Below are 11,969 nucleotides of genomic sequence, written 5' to 3'. Positions count from 1 at the left end.
CCTGCCTGTCCCAGGCACTCAGAAAATAGGTCAGCTTCCCCTATGACGGGAGAACTAGGGTAACCTTGTCATGAATTTTAAGATGCAACGCACATAATAAAGGAATTTTTAGATCCCAGCAGGTATACAGTTGGAATATTATTGTGTTACCATAGGAGAAAAAACAATACTAATAAAAAAAAAAACAAAACACTAAGGTCACTGTACAGTCACAATGTACCACATACATACCACACCACAACTGTAAGTGTAAAATTCCCTATAGCAATAATAGGCATATTAGAGTTGTTTTTCATTTTGAATTTCACTAGCCCTTTCAACACATTCATACCTATGTGGTAAATCAAACTATTCCCCAGTTGGATTGAGTTGCCATTGGTCACTGACCCCTTCATTCTGTCAACTCACGTGTCACGGCCCCTCCTCCAAGCAGCAGCCCTCACTTCAGCTTGGCTGCGGGACAGCTGGTATTAAAACCTCCAAGGAGCAGGAGGCACTTGTCACAAATATTCCTCCAGATGAACTAGTAGGACTTCTTTTTTAGTCTATTGAGTTTTTAAAGTTACAGACCTACTTATCACAATGCATTGCCTGAAAAGTCTGCGGACAGCCAACCCAGGAATTCTCCAAGTGCTTAAAAATGCAGCGGCCTCTGCCAGAGCTGGAGCTGACAGCACTGTCTTATCCCGAACACAGCAACCTGTTCAACTCCCCTACTGGGGCGCAGCATCACCGCACATCCATAGATCCTTTCATCACGACTCTGGCTCTGATGTGGACCAAGGACGCTACAAGTAGGTTACAGCAGTCTGTCCGTAACAATAACAACAACAACAAACAACAACAACAAATGAAAAATCACTGAAATATTCCTGAGATATTCATCACAATGTTCCTAGAATATTGTTACATATTATTCCTAGAGGGAAAAAATGCCAAAATGCCACTCTCCCTCTCTCTCTCCCTCCCTCTCTCCCTCTTTTTCTCTCTCCCGCTTTCTCTCTCTCTCTCTCACTCACACACACACACACATACACACACACAAACGCACATATAGAGAACTAGGTCATTACTTGCCCAGCATGTTTGGCAGTGTTTCCACTACAGGCTATACTGTTGACATAGCAGGTTAACACCATTTATGCTTTTGTTTTGATATTTACACTGAGCCTGTTGCAGGCTTGAAAATCATAACACAGTATGAGAGTCTGTGCTTTGTTTTGGCAGAAATAGGTTGATTTCTGGGCTGGAGGACCTACTTTTCTACACCATCACTGAAGGCAAAGAGATGATCCCTCTCTCCCAGTTCATCTCTGTGAGTCACCAGCACATTCATCCTTTCACTGTCACGCCAAGGACTGTTTTGACTTTTCCATGGCGCACTCGAACATGCACACAGATACATTCTGTCCTGTGACACATTCTATTTCCTAAAAGGACCTTTGACTTTAGCTCAGCCACCTCTTGGTAAGATGAGCTGCAACAGGGACCCATCGTAAAGTTTCTCCTGCCGTACAGGGGGTCAGGTTTTAAAGGCATTTTGGGAATTCCTTATGTAATACGACTAAATATATAGTTGTAATACTGATGTAACCATCCTTGAAAATGACAACATTCATCTTCACAAACTAATAACTGTTAAATTGTGGAATCTTAATCAATATTTGATCATTTATGAGGCTGTACAAGCACACGCGCACGCACACGTACATATCCAAGGAGACAGTATTTAAGAGGCATAAAGGCGTTAGGAGTTCAGAGCCTTGCCAGGGCCCCTTCACGTTCATGCACAGATGGATGGAAAAAGTATCTATTAAAAGACTGAGTGGAGTTTGAGCGTGCTGTGATATTTACCAAGATATGGCTTTAAACTTTCGAGTCGTCACGCCCTCACAGCTTCTTTATCTTCATGTGGCACGTGAGAGACATCCAAAAGTCAAGAAGGGCCATGCTGTTGCCATGGCATCTATGGCAACTCAGCCATTTGGTTGTGAGGGCACGTCTCGGAGAACAGGAGTGTGTCAACACAGGTGGCTTCGTGTTACATCACGGGTGAATGAACGTGTTTGGAGATAGAGGCATGGGCAAGACAGGGACCGTGAAACTATTATTCAGTGGCGCGGTAAAATTGCCATGATTATGTTACTCGGAGGATGTGACGTGCGTGCTTAGAGGTTTTATGGCAGATGGATCATTTTTCCCAAACATAAATTTAGCCTGGCCATAATAGGTTTAAAGGAGCACTACAGCATGCAGAATTGCCTAGGGTCGATTGAAGTGAGGACCCTTTAGAGTCAACTGGGAAAAATGTGGGATACTAAGCATATAATTTGATGGTTGAGTTTGAATGAGTCTCATCGTCAGACCAACTTAGTGACGCTTGTTCCGCCTTTTTGTCAGTTGAGTCTAAAGAGTCCCTGTTTCATTCAATCCCAGGCCATTCTGCGTAGAGCTCCTTTAAACTGGTGGGGGAAAATCTTCATATCTCTATAGGAAATTTTAATTTAACATATCAAGGTGGGAATCGTGAAATATTGCACCATAGCTCATACATTCAGCCCTCAGCAGCAACTGTCAACCCTGTGAAGGCAAGATGACATTGTACAATAAATACTGTAACACCATGAATGCTTTCACAAGTTAGTATTTACTTCCCTGAGGCTACAGTCAGTGACTCATGTGTCCTGCTGACATAATACAACAGCAACAGCGAGCTCCCAGCAACGCGTTTGTACTGGGAGTTCATTGAATCAGTTATCAGACGAGATGAGCTTGAAAATAACCGGGAGCCTCTCTGGTCTGGAGGCTTGTGCACATGATGTCCCCCAAAATAGCCACACGCTTCATACTGTTGCTGTCAGCATGGCCACAGTTTGGCTTGCAAGAGGCATTCCAGAGATCCAGCCTGCACCCGTATTTCCTCCAGGGTCACATGCAGGGACGCTTTGAGCCTTTGAAGTACAGTAACTTAATAGTTCATCTGCACAAATTTTGATATCCTGTTAATTGACACTACATGCAGTTTGTTGCACCTTTGATCTAAAAGCAGGAGTGCTGCATAGAGTGACATTTCTGACCACATCTCTGCACATGTTTCTGTATTCTTCTCGCTTCTTTTTTCATGCTTTCAAAAATTCCCTTATCTCTGTCCTCCGCAGGCTTTGAAAAAAACAGGTTTGTTGATGTCTGATCCCCGGCTGCACGATTGTTTCCGTCAGATGCGTAAATCAACACGTGACTCCTCCGGGGTGGTCATGGTGGACCAGAAGCTCTTCAGAAGGTGAGAAAAGCTTTGTTTATTTATGTATGCAATTCTTCAAATGGACATATCAACCACTGCCTGCATGTCCAAAGCACAGTGGACACACACTTGACTTAAATAAACATTATTTTTCTCACTGCTGCAAATCCACAATATTGCAAACAGTGAGGTATATCTGGTATGAGTTCTAGTTTTGTCTAGACTCCCTCCTGCTTGAAGCTCACATGGGCAGAGTAACTTGTGAAAACTGCAAATTAATCTGAGGAGGTTCCTAAAAATAAAGCAGGGGCATAGGGCAGAGGGGGGCGCAGGGTTAGGCCAGGTGAAGGTTAAGTAATACTTGATTAGGGTCGTATAAAACCGGTGATCTGCAGTCAGGGCTATTTGATTCCCAGAGACCTGGAAAGCAGACAGGTGTTTTATGGCTAACAGCTGCTGCAAGTCAAATTCACGTGTATGCATGCTGAAGCCAAAAGAAAAAAAATAAAAGAGGGTGGAGACGGACAGGTGTCCAGTTGAGTTAATAAAAGGGCATCGCTCTGGTTGGACTCCTGACAGACAGAGTCATATTAAAGGATTTATCAGCAAGCTCTGAACCATCCAGACTACAGCCTGCCTATAATTTGTTAATCGGCAGGGACCACTTACTGAATGCAGCTGTGATTCAAAGCTTGTAACAGCAGCTCATTACATAATCCAGCAAATTTTTGAGGGCATAATTAGTCACATCTTATTCATTTTTTTTGTTGTTGTCTCAAATTTGCAAGGTGACACCGTTATCCATTCCTGAAGAACACTCAAGAGCTCACTATAAATAGGCTACTGGAAATAGAGAGCGCTATCTCCTATTTTTTGAGAAAATGTCCTGTATGAATAATGCAGTCTCTCTCCACTCTCCTCCCTTGTGTCCCAAAGCCTCACGCTAGCATCGCCTTGGATTAGTTAGGGCTGCGGGCCAGATATTTCAGTTTAGCCCAGCAGTTACAGAAGTCACTTTCCTTTCTTTGAGATCCTAAACTTACAAATGTTACTTATAATACTGTGCATAGGAAAGTGTAATCATTGTTGTGGTTGTTTACTAAGCACTATTGGTTCTTATTAGCTGGAAGTAGGTCACTGTGAGCCCATTATAAATCATGGGGAAATAATTTAGATTACAAATTCACCTGTTACTCTATTGATAGTTTCCCAACACAATGGCAAAGGAGCACTAAATAAGGAGAATGCAGCTTCTCATTAGTAGAAAAGGCGTCACAGTATTGGAAGTACACAACCTTTTCTTGCATTTTTCAGTCATCAGCCAGAAATGTTGCGGTTCTTTTGCTCCTCCCACCGAGGAGACTGAAGCAGACACACCAATGAGATTATCTCTGCCTCTGAGAAATGTTCATACAACTAAAACTCCAGACTCCGACTGAACTGAATCTTAAACAGTCGAATCTTATACATTTCCAAGTTCGCTAGTAAACCTGAGTGACCTTCCACGTTCAAACCTGCCAGGCTTGCCGATTTCTTTCTGCTACCTGCTGACCTTCCAAAAGCACGAATGCTGTGGCCATGCATGAATTAAAAAGAAGCCCTTGCTATTTTTATGTAACTTGTGTCATCATGGTAGTGTCTGTCTGACTGTCTTTCTGCGTGCAGACATTCTTAAGAACACATTGACTCAAAAAAACAATACATGACTGAAACTTCATACTTACAACACAGGTTCTCCCTGTAAATGATCTGATTAGGCTTTGGAGCACCTTGTTGCAACATTAGAATATTAATGAGAAAAAATGCTCTATAATTTTAGTATTTATAACACAGAAAGCATATTTACATGGAAATATTTGCATTTTTGTAGTAATTAGCTTAATAATGACCTTTGTCCAAAGTTTCTTCCTTGTCATTCAAGTTTACCTACGGGCTAGAAGACTGAGTCCCCCTGAGAAATGCCCATATAACTAAAATTGTAACCCGGATATGTGCTTTGTTCAATGTTTTAATTTAATTGGAGAAACTGTGAGAAATCCACAACTAAACCCTCTGCATCATCACACATGTTTGACGTGGTGTGGTATGTCCTTCTCTTTATGACGGCACATTTTTATATGTTGTCCTTCAGGTGTGTGGGCAACAATGTCATTTTGCTGACTCAGGCCTTCAGGAAAAAGTTCATCATCCCAGACTTTGAAGAGTTTATCCTGCACATCGACAGGATATATGATCTCGCACAACGAGAGGAAGGAGGACAAGTAAGTAAGGGAGGAATACCAGCACACACACATGCAGTACATGCACTTTGCTCATTGCAGTACATTCACAAGTTCTCTCTTAATCTCTGTCTGTGTCCAGGTAGCGGATTACATTCCTCAGCTGGCTAAGTTCAGTCCTGATCTTTGGGGTGTATCTCTGTGCACAATCGATGGACAGAGGTAACATCACGACTTCACTCAAATACTTCGTCTCCAAGCAAAAACCATCCATCGTGCTCACTCTCTGCTAAACTCTCCTCTCGTTTTCTTCCTGGCTCTCCATTGCGGCCTCTTGAAGACACTCTGTGGGCGACACCAAGGTTCCTTTCTGTCTGCAGTCATGTGTGAAGCCCCTGGGGTATGCCATGGCTGTGCACGAGCTGGGCACCGAGCGAGTGCACCAGTTTGTCGGCAAAGAGCCCAGTGGACTCAGGTTCAACAAGCTGTCACTTGATGAGGAGGGTAAGAGATGGGTCTAATATGGACTTTCATTTGACATGTGGTCTCTTGATATCTGTCCTGATTTCAAAGTTTTTTGTTTTGGACTGCAGTTGACTAAGTGCTGATGGGAAATATTTTATTACCCAATGACAAACTGAAATCAATAATGTAAGGTATGATTAATCCTGACCTTGGTTAATGATTGTGTTAAGCAAAAATAAATAATCCCCCCTCTTCACCTGCAGGTCATTGAGAAACATTGGAAACATTGGCTGTTTAATAAGCAGCAAAGACACTACCATGATTTTACTAGCAGAACAGCATATTGTCAGGTTGCCTCACAGATGGACTGTGGGCAAGACCATGCATGCATGTGTTCAATTTTACCATCCAGTGTTGTTTTAGGTCCCGCTGTTTAAACTCCTTTGCAGTCTCAGTAGTTTATTGCCCTCGTGGCTGTAGCTGCAAGCCTGTGATAACATGCTTTCATTTCTCATGCAGATAAACCACACAACCCCATGGTGAATGCTGGAGCCATAGTCATCAGTTCTTTAATAAAGGTAAAATCTAAAGGCTTTTCAATAGTGAATAGATCAATAGGAGAGCAGACATGCAGAATCAACAAAACACTGTGGGTTTGTGTATGCTGACATTTTCATTATAGAACACACACTATTGGATCTTATTAATGAGGGTGGTCAGCGGGGCAAAACGTTGTGTGGCATCCCTGGAACAACTAAAAGTTCACTGCCATGCTGTGACAGATATAGAGCACATTGAATTTATTACATTAACTCTTATACATACATCACATAACTTGTAAACTTAAGTCCTGCAAGGTATTGTTCCAATGCAGAGTGACTTATAAAGGTACAATGTCAGGAGCAGCTGTCATATTGACCTAACTAATCAATCAGCCGCTTGTTGATCATGTAGTGACCTTAGTAGCTGGACTATGGTCAGCCACACCATTTGATTGACTTGCCAGTCAGGCCATCCTTCAGCTTTGGCCTTAGTGTGACATGTGTAGGTGGATGGCACCCATATATGGGTGTGTGTATCTCCTCTGCTGAGTTTGTCTTCTTTCTGACCGCGTGCGTTCGACAGACAGGCCTCTTATCAAAAATGGGTCAGGTTCAACGGTGGGGGAGGGGCTTGAATATGGGGGTGTGCGCGTTTGTCTGACCAATTGCAACTCAGGAAATAGTGGATGTGTAAGCCACCCTTGTTTGTTTGAGCATGTAGTTTTGCGTGCAGGAGTATATGGGCGTGAACACATTCGCGTCTTGTTTGCATAATCAGTGATAAGGTTGTATGCATACACACATGGGAGTTCAGGGTTTTATCCGCAAGGAAGAAGATGGAGAATAGAAGGAAAAGTTGAACGGTGTTTTGATTTTCTGCAGCATTTATGCCCTGATGGGAGCTGTTACACCTGCGATGTATAAATGTCACAAGTTTATGAGTTTTCTTGAAAAAGCCGTTGGCATATCAGGGAGAAACCGCTGGGAGACACATAAAGCCAGCTTCATTATTGACCATGAAATTTAATCTAAGGTCATCCTTTCAGCTCAAAACAATATTTGATATCATCTTTAACCTTTGCAGAGAGCACCAGTAAAAGCAATAAGGGAAAAACAATACCTTCCATGTGTGGTGACTTTACAACTTGGCAACTATCTTTCACCAGACCTTGAAATTCAACCTGCCCCCGAGCTCTCAGCCCATGCCAGCAGTCCTCACATTGCCTCATGGTCTGACCGGCAGAGAGGCACCCTCCACACGTCACACCAAACATCAGACTGTTAACCATGCCCTAATGTCAAAGTACTCAAACACTGCCACCTATAGGGCCTCAGTGACCCTTAATGTGCTCATAAAAAGCGCATCTAAACTGAATTTTCCCCTCTTTTGACAGCCTGTTTCAAACAAGGCCGAGAGATTTGACTATGTAAGTACCATCATTTTTCACTTTCAAACTTTAATATCCTAAGACCCATTTGTTGCATCGCCCAACTGAAACAAATGGTATTATTGTAGGTAATGGACTTCTTGAAGAGCATGGCTGGCAATGAGTATTTGGGCTTCAGCAATGCAACGTGAGTGTGGCGCTGTTAAAGAAAATGCATCCTAATTTGCCCGCAGCACATGAAATACAGTTTCTCATCACTGTTACATTCTTGCAGCTTCCAGTCAGAGAAGGAGACCGGTGATCGGAATTATGCGATTGGTTATTATCTCAAAGAGAAGAAAGTGAGTCTTGCGGAGCTTTGTGTGGTGTTTCACTGATATTTTCAAGTGTTGGTTAAATTTTTCAGAATGGCATTTTAGCAGAACTGAATATCTGTGCTATGTACTGATTGAAGTTATTGTCTTTTTAGTGCTTTCCCAGTAACTCAGATATGATTGCGGCCCTCGACTTCTACTTTCAGGTGAGACTGTGCACCACTGAGATCATGTTTTGCAGATGGAAATGGATGAAACTCCTCTCCAGGTCTCTCTGGCGTAGCAAAGGTCTCATTGTTTTTTTTTTGTTTTTTGTTTTTTTTTAATCATACTAGTTGTGTTCCATCGAAGTGACCTGCGAGTCAGGAAGTGTCATTGCTGCCACCCTGGCCAACGGGGGCATCTGTCCAATCACAGGCGAGCGTGTGCTGAGTGCTGAGGCGGTGCGCAACACCCTGAGCCTCATGCACTCCTGTGGGATGTACGACTTCTCGGGACAGTTCGCCTTCCACGTGAGTTGCTGGGAATTTGATGATCAGTTTGAAAGGGCGGGTTGCTCGTTTTCTGATTTTGCTGTTCGTCCTTTCATTCGTGCTTTGCCTGCTTGTTTGTCTGTTCCTGTTTATCAGGTCTGCAATAATCTGTTCTGGATTAGATTTGTTTTTATTTGATTTCTCTTGATTTAAACTAATAATTGCCATCACTGCACCTATTGCACTCCTGGCTGGCCTAGAAGAGACTTCCCTCTCTCTGTGATCCTTGCCAAGATTTCTTACATTTTGTCCCTTTTTGGCTTTGGGCTTTTTTTTTCTTGCTCTCCAGGAGGGCTCAGATCAGGGTGTGTGTGTAAATATCTTTAGTGATATCTATAAATATTGTTGCTTGTCATATAGGTGGGCCTGCCTGCCAAATCAGGCGTTTCAGGAGCTGTGCTGTTGGTGGTCCCCAATGTGATGGGGATGATGTGCTGGTCCCCACCGTTGGACCGGACAGGAAACAGTGTTCGTGGAATTCACTTTTGTCAGGTGTGTGTTCGCCCTATCACTTTGTCATTATTCATTCTTGAATATAACGAATTGTCCAGTGTGGGCCCATGGATATCATATTTCATCTTGATAGATTATATAAACAAAGGGCTATTTTATGCTCCAAGTATTTCATCTCATTCAACCTTTGATTGATTAGAACCTGGTGTCCAACTTCAACTTTCACAACTACGACAACCTGAGGCACTTCACTAAGAAGAATGACCCCAGAAGAGTATATGACGACCTAGTAAGAGCTGCCTTCACTTGCACATCTATATCCTGTATTTTATAGCTTTCATCCAGGCTGTAAGAGCTATTGCTGCCTTTATGGGCTGAGTCTTCTCCCCAGAGTTGAACTGCAGGCCCTGTGCTTCCCGTGCTTCCCAGTATAATAGGTGGTCACATGATCAATCAGACAGCGTTCTCTCTGTGCCATTTTTAGAAACAATCCACTATCATAACAATTGCCTTTTCCCTTGTCAGAACAAGTCAGTGGTGAACCTGATGTTTGCAGCCTACAGCGGCGACGTCGGTGCTCTGAGGAGGCAAGTAAAAAGAGGAACTGTGCCTTTCCTTTTTTCATCACAAGGCTCTTGTGCCAGACCAGTGGACGACAGTCAGATGATACAATCTTAATTATTCATTCACAGGCTTTTGAATATTTCTCCTTTCATATTTATGCACCACAATTTCTTTTCTTTCACAATTTGAGGGCTATTCAGCAAGACGCAGAAAATGACAGTTAACCATCTACCATTTAAGTCAACCTTTCCATATGCATTCTCTCTCTCTCTCTCTCTCTCTCTCTCTCTCTCTCTCTCTCTCTCTCTCTCTCTCTCTCTCACTCTCTCTTTGTGCTCCTGCGTCTGCTCTTCATGGTCATCCCTTCAGGTTTGCCCTTTCAGCTGTGAACATGGAGCAGAGAGACTATGACTCTCGCACGGCACTCCACATTGCTGCCGCCGAAGGTGACACTTCATCATTAGTTAATTCATTCTTCAATAATGTCTGCTAGATATTAAAAATAGAATAAATGAAGTATGACATTTGCATAACAATGCATTGAGCTGGTTTTGGAAATATGGTCTCACTGAAATAATGACTTGCACTGACATGGGACTGCTCACTTTTTTATTTTAGGCCATGTGGAAGCTGTCATCTTCCTTACAGAAGTGTGTAAAGTGAATCCCAATGTGAAAGACAGGTATGTATGCACATATGTTCACATTATCAAATGTAGGAATATTATTAATTATGACAATGTACCCATCTCCATATCACCTTGTCTTCCTCATCAGATGGGGTAACACCCCCCTCGATGATGCCATGCAGTTTAGCCACAGCGCTGTGGTGTCGGTCCTGGAGGAGTACCAGCGTGTGTACTCTGACATCGATTCACAATCGGACACAGAGGAGCAGAAGGCCACAATGGAAACACTGAAGAGTGTTGTTTGAGCCATAGTGAGGATTGTCATGGAAATATAGGCCGTGTGTTCTGTTTAATACCAAAAACCTTATGCGCACAAAAGAAAGCAGACAGCATCATTGAAACAATAAATGAGTGTATCTTTACTCATGTGATACGTGCTGTGATCCAAGCTTAGAGATTGTCCATTGCAGAATTAAAAGCCTTTTTGTTGCATTTCTGTACACTGGGGGAACGGTTCAAGGATGTAAACTTTCAACATAGCGCTATAAAAGGCAGCAACATGCCAAATGTTGCTTATCTGGAGCAAGGTGGATTTTATTTTGTCTGTAACCAAATGTCATGATGTTGTTACAGTCGCCACCTTAACAGTAAACAGCATTTTGTGCTCGGCTGCTGCTGGAAAATGCCACTGTGATGTAAATATGTATATGCTTATTATTTATTTTTTTCTAACGTACCGAATCACGTTTTGCTTCACCAGAGCCAATATCACTATTTAGTCAGTGCATTTTATGCTCCAGTGTAATGAAGGCACAATTCCATAACTTTGGCTTGGTTAGTGACGTTATTGGCGGACTTGAGCTCCGCTGTGTTAATTATTCTACCTCAAAAGGAAGTAATTCAGTGGCGATCGTGTGTGTGCACATTGGAAAGAGAGTTTCATTTCAGCAGATGCTGTGGGTTCATTGCGTTTTATAAGCCAGCTCAACATATTCTGATGTATCCACTGCTACGCTTGTCATGTTGATTGAGATGTATAATATGATTAGGTTGTAATTTCTTTTTTTTTTTTTTTTTTTTTGAGAAATTGCTTCTTGTGAGTTCTATTTCACCTTATGCCTGTGAGAGTGAAGTGTGACATTAGTTGCACGGACTGACCAGTTGCTTGTACTGACTATTTGTTCTCTAATGGAAAAGGCAGGCCTCTTCCGCTTCAAACAAATCCAAGTCACACTGTAGCCATTTTTTTCTTTTCTTTTACATTTGAGAAGTAGTCAATACATGCAACTGGTCGTCTACACGTCATGAAGCACCTGATCCATGCAAAGAGCACTTGTAATGTCAACTGCCTTCCTGTTATTTATGTAAATTATTTAGTCTTCAGTGTTTGAGACAAATCACATTTGTGTCACTCTTCAGCACAAAGTTAAAATATGTTGAAGGAAAGAAAACTGCAAACTGCAGTTGCAAAGCAGACACAGTTTGGGTTGAAAACAACGGCATTTCAGGAAAGCTATGGTTTGCTTTCTATTGCGCCGCACACTTTAAGGTCAAAGTCACACCATTGTGGAGTGACAGTCTGCTCGGTGTAAATGCTCAGTTAAGTTGTGTGATATAAGATG

The 11,969-nt window shown here is 42.4% G+C and overlaps 1 protein-coding gene across 1 annotated transcript; it reads left to right on the top strand.

Moving 5' to 3' along the window:
- Positions 1-582: 582 nt before the first annotated feature.
- gls2a (glutaminase 2a (liver, mitochondrial)) lies at positions 583-10,652 on the top strand. The gene is made up of 18 exons (XM_030055774.1): positions 583-794; positions 1,228-1,315; positions 3,159-3,280; positions 5,373-5,502; positions 5,603-5,682; positions 5,801-5,964; positions 6,445-6,503; positions 7,862-7,894; positions 7,984-8,042; positions 8,130-8,196; positions 8,325-8,375; positions 8,505-8,681; positions 9,063-9,194; positions 9,355-9,444; positions 9,681-9,742; positions 10,089-10,165; positions 10,338-10,401; positions 10,496-10,652. Exons 1-18 carry the CDS (start codon positions 583-585, stop codon positions 10,650-10,652), a joined length of 1,824 nt encoding a protein of 607 aa, XP_029911634.1.
- Positions 10,653-11,969: the final 1,317 nt, after the last annotated feature.

Source organism: Myripristis murdjan, chromosome 7 (genome assembly GCF_902150065.1).
Source record: "Myripristis murdjan chromosome 7, fMyrMur1.1, whole genome shotgun sequence".
Lineage (NCBI taxonomy): Eukaryota > Metazoa > Chordata > Actinopteri > Holocentriformes > Holocentridae > Myripristis > Myripristis murdjan.
This window is presented reverse-complemented; position numbering and strand designations above follow the sequence as displayed.